This window comes from Macaca mulatta, chromosome 15, assembly GCF_049350105.2.
Source record: "Macaca mulatta isolate MMU2019108-1 chromosome 15, T2T-MMU8v2.0, whole genome shotgun sequence".
In the NCBI taxonomy this organism is placed as follows: domain Eukaryota; kingdom Metazoa; phylum Chordata; class Mammalia; order Primates; family Cercopithecidae; genus Macaca; species Macaca mulatta.
Genome location: NC_133420.1, coordinates 59,246,277 through 59,272,777, shown reverse-complemented (window position 1 = coordinate 59,272,777; position 26,501 = coordinate 59,246,277). Strand labels below are relative to the sequence as shown.

Genomic DNA, 26,501 nt, shown 5'->3' with positions numbered 1-26,501 from the left:
CTTCATTAACCTTTTAAGAGATAAACATGAAAAAGAACAGAATAATTCTGTTTCCATTATATATATATATATATATATTTCTAGATCCATGAGGGACCATAGCTCTCTGTTCTCTGAAAGCTTCTCTCCCTCTTTTTATGACTTACCCTGCAAAAACTTGTCTGCATTGCTTGCTAGCTCTGTAGCTTTGGGCAGTTAACCAATGTCTCATGCTTGAGTTATTTCATCTTTAAAATGAAAGTGATGGAGTCTGCTTTGTGCACATCATTGGGTTGTTGTGAGTTCAAGCAAGACAAAATGTTGGCATGAAAGCGCTTGGTAAATTGTGAAGTTATGTCCAAATGACAAGTGTTGCTCTTATTGAAAACATACTTGGAAGAAAAATCTAACATACATTATCAGTTGACTACATTGTACAAAACTTAGTTTAAGGCCTCCTTTACCTGTCATAGTTCATTGTGTACTGAATTCTCTACAAACCTATCTAGGCAGAAGCCATCTTCTGGTGAATAATAGCAGAAAATGCCATCTGTTTCCCTTCTATTCATTATAAATCCTTAATGCCACCTTAGGCATGAGAGTAGTGCCTGTGAGTAAGTAAACTGTGTGTTTATAATACTTGGTTTTAGTTCTTTTGTTAATTGAGGAAAAGGTATAAGCGTTTCACATTCTGAATTCATGTGTTCATTACTCAGTACCGTGACCATAATTAAGGAAAGGCCCTATCTCTACCTCTAAAGACAGTGCTTTTAACTTGGGTACTTCAGGGAATACAATGAAGAGTTGGGTTCTGGCAGCTGTATCCCAAGTGTGTGAATGTGCACATGTGCATATGTGCCAGCTTTTGATAGTGAGTCTTCTAGGCCAGTGTCGTTATAGCTTGTGCAGCTTACGAGCTCTTGTAATATATGCATGTTGTTCAGGTCTTATTTCCGGTTCACTGCATGTGAAGCTGTGGAGTCCCTGTTTCCCTTTTGAAGTTTTCTCTCAAACAGTACTAAAGGTACAGAAGAGTAGAGCAGAGAATATAGAGATCTAAATTAGGCCTATTCCGTTTTGTCTTTAGAAGAAAATTGCTACTTTTTTTGTTTGTTTGTTTTTGAGACGGAGTCTCACTCTCTTGCCCAGGCTGAAGTGCAGCGGGGGGTGATCTCAGCTCTCTGCAGTCTTCACCTCCCGGGTTCAAGCAGTTCTCCTGCCTCAGCCTCCTGAGTAGCTGGGATTACAGGCGTGTACCACCATACCCAGCTAATTTTTGTATATTTAGTGGAGACCAGGTTTCACCATGTTGGCCAGGCTGGTCTCAAACTCCTGACCTCTAGCGATCCAACCACCTTAGCCTCCCAAAGTGCTGGGATTAGAGTTGTGAGTCACTGTGCTGGCCAATTGTTAACTTTTTAAAAATGCTCAACTATTCATGTGAAGTAACCCAATATAGATAATACAGTGGATCAAGATTTGCTTTTTAATTTTAATTGACATCTAGAATCCAGTTATAAAGAGGAAGACAAAAACTTTCCTCGTCCTGTTGGCCTTTCTTGACCATACCATTTACACAAGTCCTGAACCTGTCAGGTGTTTTCAGAATTCGTGTTTGTGATTCCTTTTTCTTTTTTATTACTTGCCTTTGCAATTTCCAGATTAGTCTCCTGAAATTAACTCTTAAATGTACTTTTACGTCTGTGGTGTGGCCCTCTACAAGGCTTCATAAAATGTAATAAATTAGTATCTACACTAAACGACATAATTAGAATTGATTATTCATAGTGTGAAAGAGCTCTATGATTTAAATAAGGATTTCGGACAGATCTGTTTCTCACTGGCAGCCTCCTTGTAAACACAAACAGTTATTTATAGTTAGACTGCTAACTACTTTATAGGAGGTGGGGAGGGTAGAGCAAGAGGAAGAATGGACCCATTTGAGACACTTAAGAAGAAGAGCTGATCGCTTTAAAGATTTAACGTTTGGATTTATAAGCATTTCACATCAGGGAACCAAAGAGAGCAGATAATTTCATTTACTGTCATTGGGTTAATTTGATCTAGCAAGTAGCTTTGAGTATAGATTATAAATGACACCAATTTATGTATACATAGATTGTATAAATAAGATACTAGTGAGGAACATGATGTACACTGGCATTTTCTTTGTTAGTGTCAGTGTAATTTAAAATGACACTTACCAGATGGGGGATAGGATATTAAGTTACTGTCTCACATATAGTGACACTTAAATGTTGCAGGTAAGTTAGTAAACCCTTTTAAATGAAATAAGTATGACAATACTTAAAAATACATATTTTGGAGAAAGCCAAGTTCAATTAGTGGAAAAACAGTGCTCCATTACCAAGGTAAGTTACTTAGCCTTGTTCTTCAAGATACTAGTGTTGCCTATGTAGCCAGTTGTTAGCAAGTAAATTGCTTTCATTGAAATAGCTTCTGTGGTGATTCTTACTGGTTTATTAAAAAGCCAGAATTTACTTCTGTGTTTCTGTGTTCACATCCTTTTTTCCTCCCGTCAGTGAAACAGTTACTAGTTTCATCCTTCTAAAATAAGATTTTAAAATTATCTTGCTTCCAGCCATGGCCCTTTTTCTCAGAAATCATTTAGAGGTTCTTTTACCTAAAGCTCTCATTGGTTATCTTGAGCTTGGTATTCAGTACTCTTCATCATCTGGTGACAGCTTACTTTCTCTTTCACTGCTTTGCCACATACATCCTCTCTCTGATTGCCCAGGCTGCTTCACTAAACATGTGTCATTCATTTCCCTCTACCTTTGCCTGTACATTCTTCCTGCCTAACCACCATACTTAAGGGATAGTCAAAATTCAACTGACTTTTACAAAGCCTACCTTGACCCTCTAGCAGGAGTTTCTGGATTCTTTTATTATATTTATTATCTTACTTTCCTTTTTTAATTAGTTATTTTATTGCAAATAAAATACATATCTCCCCAGTGAGATAAGTTCCTAAAGGGATAGCTTAAAGTGTCAGCTTTCTGGGTCACTTGTTAGTGCCTATCATGATGTTTGAAACATGTAATATTGTTGATTGTGTTGAGTACTATTTATTTTTACCTTTAGGTTTACCATTGCTTGTTCAGAGAACAATTGCGAGAACTATTGTGTTACAAGAAAGCATTGGCAAAGGTCGATTTGGAGAAGTGTGGCGAGGAAAGTGGCGGGGAGAAGAAGTTGCTGTTAAGATATTCTCTTCTAGAGAAGAACGTTCATGGTTCCGTGAGGCAGAGATTTATCAAACTGTGATGTTACGTCATGAAAACATCCTGGGATTTATAGCAGCAGACAATAAAGGTCTGTAACATTTGCTTTTCCTTATGTTATATATAACAAGATCTCTTGAAGTCTTTTCAGATATGGTGACTAACCATCATCAAAGTAGATGAGAAATAGATGTCTGTCATGTAGATTAGACCCGTTAAGTCAAATACAATATATTAGTAACTTTTAGAACTAGGAACTTCTTAAAGATTTTCTTGACTCTTGATAACATTCCTAAAATCTCTTATTGTTTTATAAAATGTAAAAGAGCTATTTTAAAAAGCCATATACTTTGTTGGTTTAGTTTAGGGCAGTTAGTTATTAAGAGTAGTCATGATATGGAAAAGATGTATAAACCTGCTCAAAATTTTGAGAATAGGGCTTAGATAGCCATTTCCTTTTAATCTCTTTCTGACCAGTAGAGTGTTTCAATATAGACTATCGAACTTATTTATGGGGAGAGTAAAAATAACTTGTCGGTGTTCTGAGTTGCCAAGGGCTAAATAGATGAATCTTTTGGCAAACTCAATTAAAGAGAGAAATTGTTTCTTCAACCACCCTGCCATTGGTAACCGTGCGGACGCTTTTTTGCCTGTAATGCTTTTGCCTGAGGAGCAGCATCAGGTCAGATGCTGAAGAAGGAAGGAAGCCTGTCAGTGGGGAGTCAGAATGAGTGAGGACTGCAAGCAGTGACCTTAGACTGTGCTGCTGCCACTTTCTTAGCCCACGATTCCTACTTTTTGTTTTGTTTTGTTTTGTTTTTTGAGATGGAGTCTCGCTCTGTAGCCAGGCTGGAGTGCAGTGGCGCAATCTCAGCTCACTGCAGCCTCCGCCTCCTGGGTTCAAGTGGTTATCCTGCCGCAGCCTCCGGAGTAGCTGGGACTACAGGTGCGCACCATCATGCCCAGCTAATGTTTGTATTTTTAGTAGAGATGAGGTTTCACCATGTTGGCCAGGATGGTCTCCATCTCTTGACCTCGTGATCCACCCACCTCACCTTCCCAAAGTGCTGGGATGACAGGTGTGAGCCACCACACCCAGCCCCCATGATTCCTATTTTTACTGCCTCTGTCAGAGACTTGTGTTTCAGCTCCATTCTTATCATCCCTACCCTTAAATCAAATATATTTCCAAGCTTTCCTGTTTAAAAAAAAAAAATGCTGTCATTGTCTCTTAGCTTGGCCAGACCTGTAGTCATCTTTTTCCTTCTCTCACCTTCCATTTACTTCAGCAATATTTATTTATTCAAATGTTAACAGTGTTTAACCTCAGTAGGTAATTATGGGTGATTTTTATGATATTTCTTTTAGCTTCTCTGGGTTTTCAAATTTATTTACAAGCATATACTGCTTTTTTTTTTTTTTTTTTTTTAACTTTTATTTGTAGAACATTTCCAATATGTAGAAAAGCAAAGTAGTTACAGTGATCCCTCATTGTCCAGCTTCAACAGTTGTCAGGTCACTGCCAATCATAATTGATGTCTCATCCCACCTACTCTGCCCTAATTGTGTTAATTCGAAGCTAGTCCCAGACAACATGTTTTCATCCGTAAACGCTTATAAAATGTAATTTGTATCTTCAAATGATGAGGAAATGTTTTTATGAAACAACTACACTACCATTGACAATTTTTAAAATGTTATCAAATACCCAGTTAGGTTCAAATTCTATAATTGTCTCCTATTAAAAAAATATTTATTCAAATTATGATTCTAAGTCCACATATTGCATTTAGTTGATATTTCTCTTATGTGTCTTAAAATCTTTAGGTTTCCCCCTTCATCTTTTTTCTCCTCTTGCAGTTTATTTGTTGAAGAAATTGGATTGTTTGTCCTGAAAGGCCTATCATATTCTGTATTTTGCTAATTGAATTTCCATAGTGTCTCTTAACTTGTTTTTCTATCTTTTGTAAAAACTGGTAGTTAGATTTAGAAGCTAAACCTAATTGCAGTTTTATTGGTTTTCTCAAAATACATACTAAGGATATTATATACATCCTGTTGCATCATATGTGGAGGTGTATAATGTTTGATTAAGACAGTGGCAGTGATGTATATGATGGATGTAGGTAGCAATTATCAGTGGCACCTGACAGTGCAATACCCTTTAAGTTAAAAAAAAAAAAAAACAGGCCGGGCACAGTGGCTCACGCTTGTAATCCCAGCACTTTGGGAAGCCAAGGCAGGTGGATCACGAGGTCAGGAGTTCAAGACCAGCCTGGCCAAGATGATGAAACTCCATCTCTACTAAAAATACAAAAAAATTAGCCAGGCGTGGTGGTTGGTGCCTGTAATACCAGCTACTGAGGAGGCTAAGGCACAGAATCGCTTGAACCCGGGAGGTGGAGGTTGCAGTGAGCCGAGATCGCACCACTGCACTCCAGCCTGGGCGACAGAGAGAGACTCCGTCTCAGAAAACAAAACAAAAAACAAAAATAGCAATCAGTCTGACCAAATCCTTAGTTCTCATTTTCGTTTCTGCCTCTAACACCATTTATTTCCTCCTCCAACTCTTAAAACAACCTTTTCTTTATTTACTATGTTTGGTGACCCTAGACTTTCTTTGTTCCTTTTATTTCTTCATAGTTGTCTTTGTTTTCTCAACTCTTACTCTTCTCACTGGTTCATATGAAGGTACTGATTCTGTAAGTGGTAATTTCTTCCTTAAGAACATAGCCACATTCATGGTTTCAAACTCTACCATGTTGGCAAGTCTCAAATCTCCATTTGAAAGCTTAAACCTCAACCGGGAACCGGGGTCTGGATTTTGTCACATTCCAAGTTACAAATACAGCAGCACAAAATGTTGGTGAGTTTGTGCCCTGAACTTCTAACCAAGCTGATGCTGTCATCTGGTGGTCACCATGGGAACTAGCCAACCTTACTGGCTCTTCCCTACTCCCCTTCTTTCTTCTTTGTCAACGGTTAATGTACTTTCTCTGAGCCTAGTCCCTCCACCCCAGTTCCTTTATCTTCTGATTTAGTTAATTCCACCCCGGCAGCCCTTTATATGTATGGCCCCTTATATATAACCTTCCTTCTGCCTTGTCTGTAACCTGCGATTTCCCTTTCTTCCATCTGCCTGCCTTCCACTTTGTTTCTTGTATTGGTGAGCTTTTCAAAATTCAGTAACGGTTAAGAGGCATGCAAATAAGCTAGTGATGTGCCTATATCAAGGAAAAGCCAGGGTGTGAGTTTGGACAGAATCAGTTTATAAAGTTCATGAAGAACAAATTAATACTAAGTCCTTTTAAATGTACCCAGAAATCTCCTCCAGAATCTTCTGAAAAGTTTCCATTCCTTTCTTAATCTCTTCTAATCAGAGTTGGTTTTCTTCAACTAAATACCTTCAAAATAGAAGCGGTTTCAAACTGTCAATATGGATTTTTTTCTTTTGTTTTACAACCAGCAGGGAGAGAAAGAGCGCAGTTTATGTACTTCTTACCTAAAGAATCTAGTATTCTGTTTTTTAAAACCTTAACAGTCTTACAAAGTAAGACGTTATTCTTGTATAAAAGGAGAAACAGAGGCTCCTTGGCTAAGAAAGTATCAGTAACAGGCAGGCTGTGGATTCCAGCCAGGTCAGAATGACTCTTAAGCGTGCATCTTTTACTAGATTGTACTGTCTCCTAATGTTGTAATGCTTTTTTTTTGTTCATGGCTTAATTAAATATGTGGTTTTTCCAGCTGCTTCTAGGTTAAATTAGACTGTCGTGGACCAGTCTAGCCTAGGAGCCTAGCTAGTATCTTTACCATTATTCCTATGAGAAAACGTGTTTTAAACTCGTGTATTGGCTTACAGAGGAAGTTTTGGAACCCACATTCCTAGTTGTTTGAGTTTAGTCCCAGCTTTTCCAGCTTTTCTCCTGACATTTCAGTTCCTATTTCAGCTTCCCCATGTGTTAGAGGTATCACTATCTGTTTTTCTAAGCTAGCAACCTTGGAATCGTAATCATCTTGTCTTGCGTCTTTGTGAACTGTGTACACAATCTGTCACTAAAGCTTGTCATTTCTCATTGAAACTCACTTCCAGTTTTGTCCCATACTCTTCCATTCCCACTGTGGCCACACTGGGCTCCGGAGACTTCTCACCTCCTTCCTTCCCTCTGTGTTCCCCTCCTTTTTTTTAACTTCTCTCCTTCCAGGAACAGCCACTGAGCACCCATCCCGACCCAGAGATTTTTCTAGGCACTAGAAAGGCATAGAAAAAAAGGGATTAATTATCCTTGCCTTATCTCAAGAAGAGGGGCTTACTCTGAGGAACTAAAGAATGTGTACATAAAAGTATAAAACAAACTGAATGTAGAAGAAAATGTGAAGGAAATACATACAGACTTAAGGTGGCATTATATTGCAGTGTGTGACTCAGGATTGAGAGTAAAAAGTGATAACCTTTGAACATATAAATCATAAATGGTCTATAGTCCAACCGAAATGTTAATTCTGTTTTACAGACAATGGCACTTGGACTCAGCTCTGGTTGGTGTCAGATTATCATGAGCATGGATCCCTTTTTGATTACTTAAACAGATACACAGTTACTGTGGAAGGAATGATAAAACTTGCTCTGTCCACAGCGAGCGGTCTTGCCCATCTTCACATGGAGATTGTTGGTACTCAAGGTAATCCTATAAGCAGTTCTATTATTTAAGCTTTAAATTTCCATGAATAATGTCTATGCAAATAGAAAGTGGAGGCCGGGCCTGGTGGCTCATGCCTATAATCCCAGCACTTTGGGAGGCTGAGGTGGGCAGATCGCCTGATCTCAGTTCATAGCCAGTCTGGGCAACATGACAAAACCCCATCTCTACCAACATACAAAAAATGAGTTGGGCATGGTGGCATGCACCTGTAGTCCCAGCTCCTCAGGGGACTGAGGTAGGAAGATAACCTGAGCCTGGGAGGTCGAAGCTGCAGTGAGCAGACATCATGCCACTGCGCTCCAACCTGGGTGAGACTCTGTCTCAGAAAAAGAAAAAAAAAAAAAAAAAAGGAAACAGTAGGTGGCCTAACTGGAGATATTTAAAACAAATTTTTTAGATGAGAACATTTTATCTTTCAGTTCGAAATTTCAGGTAGAGCTAGGAATCTGGAAATTTGTTTAGAGATTCTCTTGTCATTTTAACAAAACTGTGATTTTTTTTTTGAGTTCTTAAAAGTAGCATTCAATCTTACGATTTTTGAGGGTCTCAGTTTCAGAATTCAAGTCCAAGTGAATATATTTTTATATGTAGTATAAAATGAAATGTGAAAGTGCTTTGTAAACATCAGCATGCTATGTAACTATTATCTGGCCATCTAATGATTATATTTGACCTTGAGATAAGGAGACTGCATGAGATAGTTTTACAGTTGAAAAATTAAATACTAAGTTTTAGTTATGACATTTGTATGCTATAGTTTTTGTGCCATGTAGGATTTCAGATGCCAGCATAACTCTCTACTCTAGCAGTTGTCCACTTGCAACCCAGTGGCTTCCCCACTCCCCACTTTACATACAGCATAAGTGCTAGTTCACATATTAGCCAGCTCCATCTTTGTAATTATTATTATTATTGATTGTAGCAGTTTTATTGAGTTATAATTCACATCATACAATTCACCCACTTAAAGTATAAAATTCAGTGGTTTTTAGAATGCTCAGAGTTGTATAACCAACAAACACTACAGTCAATTTTAGAATATCTTCACTCCAAAGAGAAACCCCGTAGCCACTAGCAGTCACTCCCCTTTCCCCCCAAACTCCTTAGCCCTAGGCAACATCTGCTCCTTTTTGTCTATAGATTTGCTTATTCTGCACATTTTATATAAATGAATCATACAATATGTGGTCTTTTGTGACTGGCTTCTTTCACTTAGCATGTTTTCAAGGTTCATTTATGTTGTAGCATATATGAGCACTTCAGTCATTTTGATGGCTGAGTAATACTCCAGTGTATGGATATACCACTTGTCATGTATCCATTCGTTGATGGACATTTGGTTTGTTTCTTCTTTTGGCCATTGTAGCTAATGCTGCAACGAACATTTGTGTACTTTTATGTAGTTTCATGTTTTCAGTTATCTTGGGTATATACCTAGGAGTTGAACTACTGTATCATATGATAACTCTATTTAATGGTTTGAAGAACTATCGTACTGTTTTCTTAAAGTGCCTGAACCATTTTACATTCCTGCCAGCAGTGTATATGAAGGTTCCAAGTTTTCCACATTATAATTATTATTTTTTAATAGCGCATTTTCTAGTGGTTAGTCTCAAAGGTAATACACTTAATACTGAGTACATTCCAGTTGATAGGGAAGTGATGATCTACATGCTTGGTTCCTGGGCTGCTGGAATATCAGTCTATGGCTAAGTTTCTTAAAAAGAATTCTTGAGGCACCAACAGATAAACCGATAACTTTTTTTGCCCCAGTCTTTGAGTTGTTCATCTTTTAAAGCATGTTATTGTCCACATTTTCCTTAAAGGAATACAATTTCAGCGATTTTTGATGTAGTGATTCACTTGAGTTTAATAATGCCATAGGTATTGTAGGTCATGTGGGCTGAAATGCTTTGATAATTTGGGTCAGGAGAAGAGATTTTTGAACCTAAAGGTGTGAGTTGTGATTGGTATTACGTTTTAAGCAGTCATGTTTAATTTTTGATTCTTTAGGAAAGCCAGCCATTGCTCACAGAGATTTGAAATCAAAGAATATCTTGGTAAAGAAGAATGGAACTTGCTGTATTGCAGACTTAGGACTGGCAGTAAGACACGATTCAGCCACAGATACCATTGATATTGCTCCAAACCACAGAGTGGGAACAAAAAGGTATACTTTTGAACAACTATTTTTAATATCTTCTGAAATCACCTTTTTTCCCTTCTCTTTCATATATACATACCATTGCTGAAACTCAGCTTAAACTTGTACTTTATTAGATTGCCAACAGGCAAGAAGATCTCATGGTCTTGCCTGCTCTGAAGCCAAAGTTACCTGACTTAAAAAGATGCCTGCTGATGAAAGGTTGCCCTTCCAGAAAATATCAGTAGGCATGTTAATTATAATTACAGTAGTAACTAACATTTATAGAGCACCTACTATGTGCCAATCGTCTGATAGGTCTTTTACTTGTATTACCTCATTTAATCCCTTCTCAAATACTGTGCTATAGCTAGCCCTGCTATTTTCATATTTCAGTTCCTGAAAATATGCCTTTCTTGCTTTCTTAGAACTTTTGCACATGCTGTCTCCTGGAGCGTATTTTACCTTACTGTTTCTCAGCCTCGTACCCACCTTTCCTGTAGGAAGTTTTTTCTAGTTCTCAAGATTCTTAGGAGTCCCTGCCAGGGGCTGTCATAGCACACTAAACTGGGACCGTTGAGGCACTTACGCATTATGTAGTAACTGTTTATTTATTTGCCTGTATATTCTATTAGGTGCAAGCTGCTTGAGAGCAGCCTTGTATTCCCAGCATCCATCACAGTGCCTAATACATGGTAGATCCTCAGTAGATATTTGTTGAGTCCATGGGTCTTCAAAAGAACTTAATTAGGTAGGTGTTGTTACCCTTAATTCACAGACGAGGAAACCACCTTGAGGAGGTTAAATAATATGGTCAGCTTCATGTGGATGATAAGCCAAAGAGCTGAGATTTGAACCTGGGCATTTCTGACCCAAAGCCCTTATCACTTGCTGTCACAGCATTTCTTCAAACTACTTCCTTGGCCTTGGAGAGAGCTGGAGAGCCAGCAGCATTAGTCTATTCAAATTTTATGTATAATTTTGAGATTTCTGGATTCCCTGGGGACTCTGCACTCTCAGCCAGCTAAGGAGTCCTTGACAGTGGTTGCTGCAGGTCTCTGTGGGTCTTGACCCATAATTTTCATAGGTTTTTGAAGCTTCAGTATGAGGACTGGCATTCTTCTGTGCCTATTATTTTTTCCCTTAGAGTATATTCCTGCCCTTCCTTTCATCCTCAGTGAGAAGACTTCTAGATTAAAATGCATGGTTTCTACCTAGTACATGTATAGGTGGTGTACATTGGGACACCTTTAACAGTCACAATAGTTGCATATGTCTTTCACTGGAAACCAAGATCATGAGGCAGATAGCGTGAAACTGCTATTTTAGCGTTTTGTGGGATTTAGTTGACATCATTAATGTGCAAACCAGTGTGGATATTTAATATTTTTCTTGAGTCTAATATTTGTTATGTAATATTTTGTGCATATGTCTGTGTACAGAGAAATGTCTGAAAGGATGTTCATCAAAATGTGGCAGTAAGGGGATGATTTTCAAAGTTATTTTTGCAAATTTTTTTTAGGTACATGGCCCCTGAAGTTCTTGATGATTCCATAAATATGAAACATTTTGAATCCTTCAAACGTGCTGACATCTATGCAATGGGCTTAGTATTCTGGGAAATTGCTCGACGATGTTCCATTGGTGGTAAATTGCTCCCCTCTCCCCCAACAGTTTGTCATGAGCAGAAGAAGTTGTTCGAGAATTGTCTTCTTTTTTTATTGAATGAAATTATGCACAATCCATTATCTGAAACAGGACATCACCGAGTGCCAGAGAAAACAAAGGCGATGAAACCTTTGGGAGGGGACAGTGCCATGGTGTGCACATGCACAGCTCTAGCCTAGTGTATTCTCTTCCTGTTTCCATTTGAATCTTGAGACTCATCAGAACCCAAACCCTTGTTATACTGGAATATAGTTCTTTAGAATGGACAGCTGCTTGAGAGGCTCACCTAGGAAGCTGTTTCTAGCATGTACCTAGGTGTCAAATTTATTTTTTTTCTTTGGCATATTTTCTCTTTGGCATATTTTCTCCAACTTGATAGTTATAGATTACGTACACAGAATACAATTATGTTACCATTGTGTTGTTTTCTAGAGTTAGTTTGTCTTAACTTCTAGCGTTTTAGATGGAGTACTTATAATGTTTACTCAGGAAACAGTCTCTTAGGCTTGGGGACCTAGGCTTGGCTGAGACCTTAGTGCCTTAGGTGTTTGAAGCAGTGAGGGACAGAGTATTTCTCTGTATTGTAGTAAATAGGATATATTATTGACAGATGCAAGTAGAGAAAGGGACTTGCACCTTAAACTTGCCTCATAGGATTTGTGTCTCACTGATAGGATCTATATATCCCTGTACAAGTGAGAGCCTGTGCACTTACAGAATAGAATCTCATTTGCTGCACAATAGGGTTCTAGGGGAAAATGTCAGTCTGGTGGTCACAGCTCACAGTTTACTGTCATTTCAAATAGGCTTTATTGATCTCTTGGCAATAGTTTCAAGGTGTGGGCAGAATATCAACTCAGGGAAGTGACTTGTTGATACAGATTTGGATGAGATAGAGAAAGCTGTAATCTCTGTTCCACCTACCTACTTTAGTAATAAGACACTGTAATAGGCCTCTCAGGTGACCTTTTTAATGCCTTGGCATTCGCTGAATACATTTATCAAAATTATTTTTTTTTAAACTGATACAGGAATTCATGAAGATTACCAGCTGCCTTATTATGATCTTGTACCTTCTGACCCATCAGTGGAAGAAATGAGAAAAGTTGTTTGTGAACAGAAGTTAAGGCCAAATATCCCAAACAGATGGCAGAGCTGCGAAGTGAGTATTTCTTTTTGATATTAGGCAATTTTCTAAACTTCTGCTTAGTAAGCAAAAGTTTGCTGCTTTTCTTTAAGGAAAACTTTTCTTTAAGAAGTTTCTTTTTCATAGCAGTCAAACCAATGTGTAAAAACAGAATAATTTGGTTTTCATATTCAGTTGTAAGCACATTGAAAGGGCCGTGGAACATTTGCAGTGGCCTTTAGTGTATCAGAACATAGTTTAGGTCTGTCAGGCGAACTAAAGCACATACTTTTTAAGTGAATGCCTCCCTTCAGCCAGGGCAACCCAGAATAATAGACAGTTGCTGGACAGGAATGAGGAGACCTGTATTCTAGACCAGCCTGACTACCATTTCAAGGGTCTGACTTGGAACAAATCACTTTAGTTCTCTGAACCTTAATATCCCTTTGTAAGGTGAGGAACTCAGATAAGGTGATTACAAAGTTGTTTCAAGTGATTTTCCATTTTATTCATCTGATTGCCCAGATGACCATTAACCAGGAATTTAGGGAAAATGCTTTTTTTCCAGCAGTGTCTGAGCTTCTCAACCTCAGCTCTAACAAAAAGTTTTAGAAATGTTTTTGTAATTGTAAATTTAAAGATTCGTAAGATGAATTTTATTTAACCTCTCCTTAGTTGCTAGCTGTTACTATTATAGTATTGGTGAAGCAGGGCATATTCCTCCGGGTTTGAAGGTTTGTAGCTTAAAAAGGCTATAAAAAGCTGTTCAGTTCAGTAGTTGGTTTTACATCTTAAACTATTATAGGACTCATCAGAACCTCTGATAACCAAGAGAGCTTGCTACCTCCAACAAAATCACATCTACAGGCCCAAATAAAATGTATTTCAGCATGCTTAAGGAATTTGCATGTGACATACTTTAACAAATGAGAGTGCTGCTAGATTTTGTCTTTTAGAAATTTGATCTACTCCGGAGGCTGAGGTGGGAGGATTGTTGGAGCCTGGGAGGTCGAGGCTGTAGTGAGCTGAGGGCATGCCATTGCATTCCACTTTGGGCCGCAGAGTGAGACCCTGTGTCAAAAAAAAAAAAAAAAGAAAAATTTGATCTGGATACTTCAAAGTACAAACTTAAAATTTCAGTGTGAGGTCAGATTTCTTCTTTGCTTTGCCCAGCTCTGGTTTAGGATTCGACCTCTTCAGGTTTGCTAAGTGAGTTACTCTTTGTCTACCTGCTTTCCAGCACTGACACCAGTACCCTATTGATGGAAATTTGTGAAATTTCTACTCATTTGCTATTACAAACAATGCTTAACAACAACAACAAAGTGTATATGTCATTTAAAAAGAAAATTTACAGGTAAAAATTCTTATCCAGACCAATGGAAAATGGTGCATGCATTAATTTTTTTTTTTAATTATATTTTCTTGTAGGCCTTGAGAGTAATGGCTAAAATTATGAGAGAATGTTGGTATGCCAACGGAGCAGCTAGGCTTACAGCATTGCGGATTAAGAAAACATTATCACAACTCAGTCAACAGGAAGGCATCAAAATGTAATTCTACGACTTTGCCTGAACTCTACTTTTTTCTTCAGATCTGCTCCTGGGTTTTAATTTGGGAGGTCAATTGTTCTACCTCACTGAGAGGGAACAGAAGGATGTTGCTTCCTTTTGCAGCAGTGTAATAAAGTCAATTAAAAACTTCCCAGGATTTCTTCGGACCCAGGAAACAGCCGTGTGGGTCCTTTCTGTGCACTATGAACGCTTCTTTCCCAGGACAGTTACAAAATGTTGTGTAGTCTACCTTTATTTTTTATTAACAAAACTTGTTTTTTAAAAAGATGATTGCTGGTCTTAACTTTAGGTAACTCTGCTGTGCTGGAGATCATCTTTAAGGGCAAAGGAGTTGGATTGCTGAGTTATAATGAAACATTTCTTATTATTAAAGAAAGTGATTTGCTCCTGGTTAGTACATTCTCAGAGGATTCTGAACCACTAGTGTTTCCTTGATTCAGACTTTGAATGTACTGTTCTATAGTTTTTCAGGATCTTAAAACTAACACTTATAAAACTCTTATCTTGAGTCTAAAAATGACCTCATATAGTAGTGAGGAACATAATTTATGCAGTGGTATTTTGTATACTATTATTGTTCTTTCACTTATTCAGAACATTACATGCCTTCAAAATGGGATTGTACTATACCAGTAAGTGCCACTTCTGTGTCTTTCTAATGGAAATGAGTAGAATTGCTGAAAGTCTCTATGTTAAAAACCTATAGTGTTTGAATTCAAAAAGCTTATTTATCTGGTAACCCAAACTTTCTCTATTTTGTTTTTTGGAAGGGTTTTTGTGATATGTCATTTGGTATTCTGTTTTGAAAATGCCTTTCTCCTACCAAAATGTGCTTAAGCCACTAAAGAAATGAAGTGGCATTAATTAGTAAATTGTTAGCATGGTCATGTTTGAATATGCTCACATCAAGCTTTTGCATTTTAATTGTGTTGTCTAAGTATACTTTTAAAAAATCAAGTGGCACTCTAGATACTTACAGTACTTTAATATTTGTAGCATACAGACTAATTTTTCTAAAAGGGAAAGTTTGTCTAGCTGCTTGTGAAAAGTTATGTGGTATTCTGTAAGCCATTTTTTTCTTTATCTGTTCAAAGACAGTGTTATTTTTTTAAGAAATGAATTACATTTAAAATTAGAATATGGTTAATGTTAAATAATAGGCCTTTTTCTAGGAAGGCGAAGGTAGTTAATAATTTGAATAGGTAACAGATGTGCAAGAGAGTCACATTTGTTATGTATGTAGGAGTAAACGTTCGGTGGATCCTCTGTCTTTGTAACTGAGGTTAGAGCTAGTGTGGTTTTGAGGTCTCACTACACTTTGAGGAAGGCAGCTTTTAATTCAGTGTTTCCTTATGTGTGCGTACATTGCAACTGCTTACTTTACATGTAATTTATGTAATGCATTCAGTGCACCCTTGATATTTGGGAGAGGTGGTAGCTAAAGAACATTCTGAGTGTAGGTTCTTCTCCATTTACAGATGTTTTTGGTCAAATATTGAAAGCAAACTTGTCATGGTCTTCTCACATTAAGTTGAAACTAGCTTATAATAACTGGTTTTTAATTCTAATGCTGTGAAGTCTCTGCAGAGCTTTTACAGTTTTCGAAGTCCTTTTATCACTGTGATCTTATTCTGAGGGGAGGAAAAACTATCATACCTGTGAGGCAAGACTTCGACTTTATAGTGCTATCAGTTCCCCAATACAGGGTCAGAATAACCGATACAGTATTTTGGTCAGGAAGAGAAAGTGGCCATTTACACTGAATGAGTTGCATTCTGATAATGTCTTATCTCTTATACGTAGAATAAATTTGAAAGACTATTTGGTCTTAAAACCAAAGTAATTTTAGAATGAGTGACATATTACATAGGAATTTAGTATCAATTTCATGTGTTTAAAAACATGGGAAAAATGCTTAGAGATTACTATTTTGACTACAAAGTTGAGTTTTTTCTGTAGTTACCATATTTCATTGAAGCAAATGAATGAGTTTGAGAGGTTTGTTTTTATAATTGTGTTATATTACTTGTTTAATAATAATCTCTAATTCTGTGATCAGGTACTTTTTTTGTGGGTTTTTTTTTGGGGGGAGGGGGGCCATTTCTAAGCCTACCAGATCTGCTTTATGAAATCCAGGGGACCAATGCATTTTATCACTAAAACTATTTTTATATAATTTTAAGAATATACCAAAAGTTGTCTGATTTAAAGTTGTAATACATGATTTCTCACTTTCATGTAAGGTTATCCACTTTTGCTGAAGATATTTTTTACTGAATCAAAGATTGAGTTACAATTATACTTTTCTTAACCTAAGTGGATAAAATGTACTTTTGATGAATCAGGGAATTTTTTTAAAGTTGGAGTTTAGTTCTAAATTGACTTTACATATTATTGCAGTTAATTCCTTTTTTGGCTAGGGATGGTTTGATAAATCACAATTGGCTAATATTGAAAATGAAGGTAACTTAAAAGGTGGGATGGATCATGATTACTGTCGATAACTGCAGATAAATTTGATTAGAGTAATAATTTTGTCATTTAAAAACACAGTCGCTTATACTGCCCATCCTAGGATGCTCACCTTCCAAGATTCAACTTGGCTAAAACATCTTCTGGTAAATTGTGTGTCCACGTTCATTTTGTCAATAGCCAGGAGGAATGGGAATGGGGATGGGGGAAATATGAATTAGTGGGGCATAGACATCCCTGGTCCATCCTTTCTGTCTCCAGCTGTTTCTTGCAACCTGCTCTCCGGCTTGCTGGTCCCTGACACAGAGACCATTGCCTCCCCCACAGCCTTTTGACTGAAGAGCAGCTTTGGAGACCTAGAGTAAAATGGCTGATGGAAGTTGTGGGGCATATTTCCATTTCCTTTAGTCATTAGAGGTAGCAGGGAGGGATCTCTAAGTTTGGAGATTGAGCAGATGAGGCTTCGGATGCCCCTGCTTTGACTTTAGCCATGGATGAGGAGTGGGATGGCAGTAAGGTGGCTGCTGCAGTGGGAGTTGTGCCAGAAACAGTGGCCAATTGTATCCCCTATAAGACAGGGTAAGGTCTGAAGAGCTGAGCCTGTAATTCTGCTGTAATAATGATAGTGCTCAAGAAGTGCCTTGAGTTGCTGTACAGTGCCATGGCCATCAAGAATCCCAGATTTCACTTCTTATTACAAAATGTAAGTGATCACTTGGCGATTTTGTAGTCCATGCTTGAGTTACCTTTTTTTTTCTGTGTCTGAGAACTATCAGATATAGGCTGTTTCGTAAAACAAGATGGCAAAGAGATCATTAAAGTGCACAACAAAATCACTATCCCATTAGACACGTCATCCAAAGCTTATTTTTATTCTTGCACTGGAAGAATCGTAAGTCAACTGTTTGTTTCTTGACCATGGCAGTGTTCTGGCTCCAAATGGTAGTGATTCCAAGTAATGGTTCTGTTAATACTTCGGCAGAAAATGCCAACTCAGATACTTTGAGATACTAAGGATTATCTCTGGACATGTACTGCAGCTTCTTGTCTCTGTTTTGGATTACTGGAATACCCATGGGCCCTCTCTCTTAAGAATGCTGGACTTCTAGGACATTATGATATTATGATGATTGTCAGTACATTAAACTTTTCAATCCCGTTATGCAATCTTGTTTGTAAATGTAAACTTTTAAAAATATGGTTAATAACATTCAACCTGTTTCTTACAACTTAAAAGGAACTTCAGTGAATTTGTTTTTATTTTTTAAAAAGGTTTGTGAACTGAATATCATGAACCATGTTTTGATATCCCTTTTTCACGTGCCAGCGGAATGGGGTGTTTGATGTTTCTTCATATGTCAAGGAGATGCTTCAAAATGTCAATTGCTTTAAACTTAAATTACCTCTCAAGAGACCAAGGTACATTTACCTCATTGTGTATATAATGTTTAATATTTGTCAGAGCATTCTCCAGGTTTGCAGTTTTATTTCTATAAAGTATGGGTATTATGTTGCTCAGTTACTCAAATGGTACTGTATTGTTTATATTTGTACCCCAAATAACATCATCTGTACTTTCTGTTTTCTGTATTGTATTTGTGCAGAATTCTTTTGGCTTTATCAGTGTAATCTCTGCCCTTTAAGATATGTACAGAAAATCTACATACAAATTTCCATTTAAGTCGAATGATACTGAGAAGCCTGTAAAGAGGAGAAAAAAACATAAGCTGCATTTCCCCATAAGTTTTTTAAATTGTATATTGTATTTGTAGTAATATTCCAAATGTAAATAGGAAATAGAAGAGTGATGCTTATGTTAAGTCCTAACACTACAGTAGAAGAACGGAAGCAGTGCAAATAAATTACATTTTTCCCAAGTGCCAGTGGCATATTTTAAAATAAAGTGTGTATGTTGGAATGAGTCATGCCATATGTAGCTGCTGTAGATGGCAACTAGAACCTTTGAGTTACAAGAGTCTTTAGAAGTTTTCTAACCCTGCCTAGTGCAAGTTACAATATTATAGCATGTTTGGGGAGTGTCCTCCTGTCTGCAGGTGTGTCTCTGTGCCTGGAGGCTCTTCTCCACATGCTTAGGGGTGTGGGTCTTCCAGGGGGGCATGATGGACCTGTCTACAGGTGAACTCTGTTGCCTTTGGGTCAGCACATTTGTTAGTCTCCTGGGGGTGAAAACTTGGCTTGACAAGAGAACTGGGAAAATGATGAGATGTGGTCCCCAAATCCTTGATTGACTCTGGGGAGGGGCTTTGTGAATAGGATTGCTCTCACATTAAAGATAATTACTTCAATTTGAAGGCTGGATTTAGGGATTTTTTTTTTCTTTATAATAAAGACATCACGAGGATATGGAGCTTTTGTTGAAAGTTGGAAAAAAAGGGAAACTAAAGACGTTCCCAGACAAATATTAAGATAATTTGTTGCCTATGGACATCTACCTTACAAGAAATACTAAATCCTTCACACAGAAAATAAATGACACCAGATGGTAACCTGAATCCACAGGATGAAATGAAGAGCACCAGAAATGGTGGATATGTGTACAGATAGAAAAGACTATGATTGTATTGCTGCCATAAATTACTACAACTGTCCTGGCTTAAAGCAACACCCATTTATGATCTCAGAGTTCCGTAATTCAGAAGTCTGGGCATAACATAGCTCAAGATGGTTCTCTGCTCCATATTTTAAAAGGTCAAAATGAAGGCATTGGCTGGGCAACATTCTTTTCTGGAAGCTGGAGATGAATAGGCTTCCAAGCCCATTGAGGTTGTTGGCAGAATTCAGCTCCATATGGTTGTAAGACAGGTTGGCCAGGGGTGGTTGTCAGTTTCTAGAAGCCACTCACATTGCTTGGCTCATGGTTCCCTCCTCCATCATCAAAACCAGCAACAATGGGTTGAATCCTTGCACTTCTCTCTGATCTCCCCTTCTGCCTCATATCTCCACTGTCTCTTCCACTGCATCTGTCTGATGCTTCTGCTTCCCTCTTCAGCTTTTAAGGGGCCGTGTGATTACTCAGGGCCCATCTGGATAATCCAGGATAATTACCCTAATTAGTAACGTCAGTTTTACCTTCGAAGTCTATTCACAGCAGTACCAAGATCAGTGTTGGATTAAATAGAGAATGGAAATCTTGGGGAAATATTTGCCTACCACAATACAAGTTTTCTTTCAATAGCATAAGACCATATAGTAATTATAACACCATACTGTTGGGTTTACAGTATAGGTGCAGTGTATATTAATAACACAAGGGAGTAGGTAGGAAATGGAGCTCTATTGGGACAAAGCTGTATTTTAGTAGAATTAATTATTCCTAATTTGAAGACGATTGTAATAAATTGAAATGCATACTGTAGACCCTGGAGTAACCACTAAAGCATCAATTTTAAAATATATTAAAAAAACAAAATCGTACACCAAGAAATATTTAACACAAAAGGCAGAAAGGGACAGAGAAGCAAAATGATAGACGTTTGGAAAACAAATACCAAAATGGCAGCCATAAGTAATCATGCCAATAATTTCATTAAATGTGAATGGACTAAATAGTTAAAAGGTAGAGATGGTCAGGATGGATTTAAAAAGAAAAATGAACTACATGGTGTTCACAGAGGCACACTGTAGATTCAAAGACCAATAGCTGGAACGTGAAAGTATGGAAAAATATATAACATGCAAACAGTAATTGTAAGAGAGCTGGAATGTCTATATTAATACAGAGGGCTTTGAGACAAGAAATGTTACTGGAAATGAGGATACTTTAAAAAGCCAATGTATCAGATGTAACAGTTATGTATATGCACCTAACAGGACCCCAAAATAATGAGAAAAATGATAGAATTGAGAGGAGAAATGGACAATTTAATGTTTGGAGATTTTGACACCTACTATAATTGATAGAACGACTCAATTGAAAATCACAGGCATATAAAAGAATGCTGTCAGCCAAATTGTCCTAACACCACCACCCACCACCAACAGAATGCATCCTCTTTGTTAGTGCACATGGAACATTCTCCAAGGGAAACCACATACTATTTCATAAAAGAAGCCTCACTGAATTTAAAAGGGTTGAAATAGTAGAAAGTATGTTCTCCAACCATGTTTAAATTAAATTAGAAGTCAACAGAAAGAAAATTGCAAATCCCAAAATATTTGGAAATTAAATCACACATTTCTAAAAACCCATGTATTGAAGAAGTCACAAAGGAAGTTCTAAAATTTTAAATGAAAATGAAAGTACAGCATGTCAGAATTTATAGTGTACAGCTAACTCACTGCTTAAAGGGAAATTTACACTTTTAAATACCTATACTTTAAAAGTATTTAAAGCCAGTGGGGATAGATGCAAAAACCCTTAAAACACAATATTAGGAAACTGAATCCAACAACAGATAAAATAATTTGTACACCAGGACCAAATGGGTCATATCCTAGGACTGTAAGCTTCGTTTAACATCAAAAAATCGAAGTATTATACCATACTAATAGAAGAAACAATAAAATCCTTATTATTATGATAACTAAATAGCCACAGGAAAGAACATTTGACAAAATTCAGCACCCATTCATGATGAAAACTCAGAAAACTAGAAATAGAAGGCAACTTCCTCAACCTAGTGAAAGGCATCGATAAAAATCTCACAGCCAACCTACTTGATGGTGAAAGACAGAATACTTTTCTCCTTAAATCAGGAGCAAGTCGAGAACATCCTCTCATCATTTCTATTCAATGTTGTCATGGAGGTTCTATCCAATCCCTATTCCCTCTCCCTACAAAAAGACTAGAAAGACATTAGGTTGGGGAAAAAAGTAAAACTGTCTTTATTAAGTAATATTACCTGTCAGATTCTAAAGAATCCACTGGAAAAAAAATTTTTAAAGCTGCAAGACTGGCCGGATGCGGTGGCTCACGCCTGTAATCCCAGCACTTTGGGAGGCCAAGGCAGGCGGATCACGAGGTCAGGAGATGGAGACCAATCCTGGCTAACACTGTGAAACCCCGTCTCTACCGCAAATACAAAAAAATTAGCCGGGCGAGGTGGCGGGCGCCTGTAGTGCCAGCTACTAGGGAGGCTGAGGCAGGAGAATGGCGTGAACCCGGGAGGCGGAGCTCGCAGTGAGCCCAGATCGCGCCACTGCACTCCAGCCTGGGTGACAGAGCGAGACTCCGTCTCAAAAAAAAAAAAAAAGCTAAGAGACCTAATAAATTCAGCAAGGTTGTAGGATACACGATCAATATTTAAAAATTGACATTATATTAGCAATAAACAGTACCTTCGAAAGTAAACTAAGAATAGCGTCAAATAGAATATAGTAAACATTTATTTAATTGAAAAAAATACTGCCGAGAGAAATCAAAGGATCTAAGTAAATGAGAACTTCCATGCTCATGGATTAGAGAATTCAACAGTGTTATGATGGCAATTCTCCCCAAATTGTTCTATAGATTCAACTCAATCCCTAGCAATATTCCAGAAATATTTTTCTTTACATTCATAAGCTGATCCTAAAAACTTACATGGAAATGCAAAATGTCTAAAAGAGCCTAAATGATTTTGAAATGGACAAAATTAGAGGAATTACCTTACCCAATTTCAAAACTTACTGTAAAGCCACAATAATCAAGACAGTGTTTATTGACACAAGGACAGTCAGTCAGTCATATACAGCAATGGGACAGAATTAAGAGTCCAGAAATAAGCCCTCACAGACGACCAACGGACTTTCAAGATATGCACAAAGATAATTCAACAGGAGAAAAGACAGTCATTTCAATAAATGGTGCTGAGACAATGGGATATCTGTATTTTAAAAGGAAGAAAAAAAGGGAGAAAGTTAATTAGACCCTCAGCTCATTATGCACCTGAAGGTAAGAGCTAAAGCTATACAACTTCTAGAAGAAAACAGGAGAAAATCTTTGTGATGTTAGGTTAGGCAATGATTTTAATAGGACTTCAAAAGCAAAATGTATTAAAAACCAGTTGATAAATTGGACTTCACAACAATTAAAATATTTGGGGCTTTAAAAAACAAGAGAATGAAAAGATGAGCCAAAGACTGGGATAAAGTATTTGCAAATCATACATCTGATAAGAGATTTGTATTCAGAATGTATAAAGAACTCTTACAATTCAGTAAGAATACAAATGGCCCAATTAAAAACTGTTGAACAAATTCATTGCTCAGAGATTGGGGATGGTAGAGTTAAAATGTAAAATAATGTTCTAAATTCTGTATTTGGGTATTAATGTTTAAATGGTAATTTGGCAACAGTTGATAAAGTGAGGTTCTGAATGCCATGAATTATGTGTAGGGCTGTGACAAAAAAAGTAAAAATAAAAATTGGTCAAAAGATTTGACATTTTCCCAAGAAGATATGTGAATGGCTAATAAACATAATTCTTTATAAAGACTTGATGAAATTAAAACCACAATGAGAAACCACTCCTCACACACTCAAATGATTATAGTTTTTAAAAAGACAGATAGCCAAGTGTAAATAAAGATGAGAAAAAGATGAATCTCACATATTGCTGGAATGTAAACACTCCCTTTGGAAAACAGATTGCAGTATCTTAAGAGGTTAAATAGAAACCTATTATGTAACCCAGTAATATCATTTCTAGGTATCAGTAGAGGTGCCAGATAAAATACAGGAGGCCCAGTTAAATTTGTGTGTCAGATAAAAACAAACAATTTTTTAGTATAAGTTTGTCCAAAATATTGCATGGAACATGTTTATACTAAAAACAGTATTGTTTATCTGACATTTGAATTTAATTCGGCATCCTGTATTTTAACTTGCTAAATCTTGCAACTCTAATCCAAGAAAAATTAAAACATAAGTCAACACAAAGACTTGTAGGTGAATATTCACAGCAGCATAATTCCTACTAGTCAAAAATGGAAACAAGCTAAATGTCCATCAACTGGTGAACTGATATTTAAAAAGTGGGGTATTTATACCATGGTTTACAAGACTGCTTGATTCTTGTTGCAATGTGGATGACCTCAAAGCCCTCAAGCTAAGTGAAAGAAGTGGGATGAAAAGGTTGCAAAAAGGCACGAGGGAACTTTTTTGGGATGATGGAAATTGAGGCAGGAGAATAGGGTCTGGAGGCAGGGAACCTAAGGCTCTTTCACCCTGACTTCCTAGAACTAAGTTGAAAGGAAAACCCTAACTTTCCACGCCTAAGTAACAAAAGGACGGAGGCTGCAGACGGGAAATCTGTCTGCAACAAATCAGACTGAGTACCAGTGGAGTCTTCCTTTGCAACTTTGTGACTTAACTCCAGCCTCTGAATGGTTGCCGTCCACAACCAATCAGACTGATTGTGGGCTGAGTCAGTCTTCATTTGCACAGAAGTATAACTTTGTAACTTCATCCTAGCCTCTGATTGGTTGCCTTTACCAATCAGATGTTTGCACAGGAGTGTGACCTTTGTAACTTCAGCCTCTTGTTGGCTGCTTTCTGCAGCCAATCAGACTGATTGCGGACTACCACTTCATTTACACGAAGTATGCATGAAGTGGCCAATGGGAAACTTCTAGCGGGTATTTGGAGCAAAGAAGATTCTGTATTCGGGCCCTTGAGCCGCTGCTCAGGCTGCTCCCACACTGTGGAGTGTACTTTTGTTTTCAATAAATCCCTGCTTTCCTTCTTTTGTTGCTTCATTCTTTCTTTGCTTTGCTGGGCGTTTCGTTCAACTCTTTGTTCAAAACGCCAGGAATCTGGACAACTTGCAGTTACGACCTTCTACCTGTGACAGAACGTTTCAAAGCTTGATTTTGGTGATGGATGCAGAACTCTGTAAATTTACTAAACATCATTCATTGTGCACAGGCAATGCTAAATATTATGGTGTGTAAACTATACCTCAATAAATCTGTTAAAGAAAAAAAAAAAAGTAAAACTCGCCTTTGCCAGTTTTTTTGTTGTTGTTGTTTGCTTTTTGTTTTTTCTTTACACAGGGACTCTCTCTGTCGCCCAGGCTGGAGTGCAGTGGTGCAATCACAGCTCCGGGCAACCTTGACTTCCCTGGGTTCAAGTGATTCTCCCCCATCAGCATCTCGAGTAGATGGGACTATAGGCATCCGCCAGCACCCCAGGCTAATTTTTGTATTTTTTAGTAGATATGGGGTTTCAGCATGTAGCCCAGGCTAGTCTTGAACTCCTGAGCTCAGGTGATCCGTCCACCTCAGCCTCCCAAAGTGCTGGGATTACAGGCGTGATCCACTGCACCAGGTCTCACCTTGCCATTCTTGCCAACCACCATACTCCGTGTGTCCACCATGCTGCATGTCCCGATGCACCCTGTTTCCTGCCTTTCTGCTAGGCTCCGCCCTCCGCTGGAACTGCACTTTTCTCTCTCCTCTGCCTTGCTAACTTGAATCAACCCCAAAGCTCAGGTCGGAAGGCGTTTCCTTCACGATTGTTGCGCATCCTGCCTGCTGGCGCATCATTGATCCTCCGCTGCGTTTCCAAATCCCTTGCCTCATCTCATTGCGCCTCATTCCTGTTTTAATCCCCTTAGGGAGTTTAGGACTCTTGCTCTCCCTCTCTTCCCCTTGAGAGAAGCAGATGGTTTCTATGCCTTTCCCTTTCCAAGCACCTAACGTAAATATTAACAAAATAGTTTCAGTACTTATTTGAGTGCTAACTTTGCTGGGTCCTTGGATGCTCCGGGAGTCTGGCATGTTTGGGGTGCTTTGTCCAAACTTTTAGGGGTCTTCCCTAAATGACTCCCACCACACTGTTTCCAATGCCGCATCATTTTGTACACATGCTTCCCTCTAAGCCCTTGTATTAATTTTACGTCTCTGTTACAAGGCTTGCTGCTGCAACTAGCTATGAATGCCTGGAGAACAGGAACTCTGATTCATTTCTGTGAAGCTCTTGCCTAGTCCAGGACTTGGCTCAGAGCAGGCACTAAGAGGAACTTGTTGAATGAACGAACATCTAATTAAAGTAATCCCAAAGGAATATGAACCAATCTAACAGAATGTCACAATGGAGATGGATATTTACTCATAGATAAGGAGAGTCCTTCGTCCTGGGGCTCCCCAAATGCAAGGCCTACAGACTTTTTTTTATAAAGGGATTTCTTACCGCCCCACCAATCTCTGGCCTCCCCTTGCTATTCTGTTTATTTATTCCATCAACTACTTCCATTGTCCTTTTATTCATTTACATTTTTCTCATATTTGATGGCATTCTTTTTAAAACAATGAGCTCTCCTTAGTCAGAACCCAGTACCTTTTAGTAAGATGGAAGTTTGGGATCTTCTGATTTGAATTATATAAAGTGAAAAAATATTTTTACATTCTTGATAATTATTCTCAATTTTGCATTCTCTTTATTGCACATTGGCTGTATAATAAATCCTGTACGCATTATTCATCTCTTTATATTTCTTTTCTTGTACTGTTCTCCTAAATGAATACCAGAGTTCTTATTCACAGAAATTTAGACCTCAGCCCAGCTTATGAGCAGAGTGATCCAGGTCATTTTGGAAGTCTTTCTGGCTCTATTATTTTGTGATTCTAATATAGTTCTTACATTTATTTTTT

General features: G+C 37.9%; 1 protein-coding gene across 2 annotated transcripts in view; it reads left to right on the top strand.

The window, feature by feature from the left end:
* TGFBR1 (transforming growth factor beta receptor 1) overlaps positions 1–18,784 on the top strand; it is a 49,225-nt gene extending 30,441 nt beyond the window's left edge. For both annotated transcript variants that reach the window (XM_015117216.3, XM_001112621.5), the window contains exons 4-9: positions 3,085–3,315; positions 7,736–7,903; positions 9,938–10,094; positions 11,590–11,714; positions 12,767–12,897; positions 14,293–18,784. In XM_015117216.3, the coding sequence (XP_014972702.1) occupies positions 3,085–3,315; positions 7,736–7,903; positions 9,938–10,094; positions 11,590–11,714; positions 12,767–12,897; positions 14,293–14,418 (938 nt within the window). In that variant the 3' untranslated portion in view covers positions 14,419–18,784. The remainder of the gene's footprint in view (positions 1–3,084; positions 3,316–7,735; positions 7,904–9,937; positions 10,095–11,589; positions 11,715–12,766; positions 12,898–14,292) is intronic.
* The last annotated feature ends 7,717 nt before the right edge of the window (positions 18,785–26,501 follow it).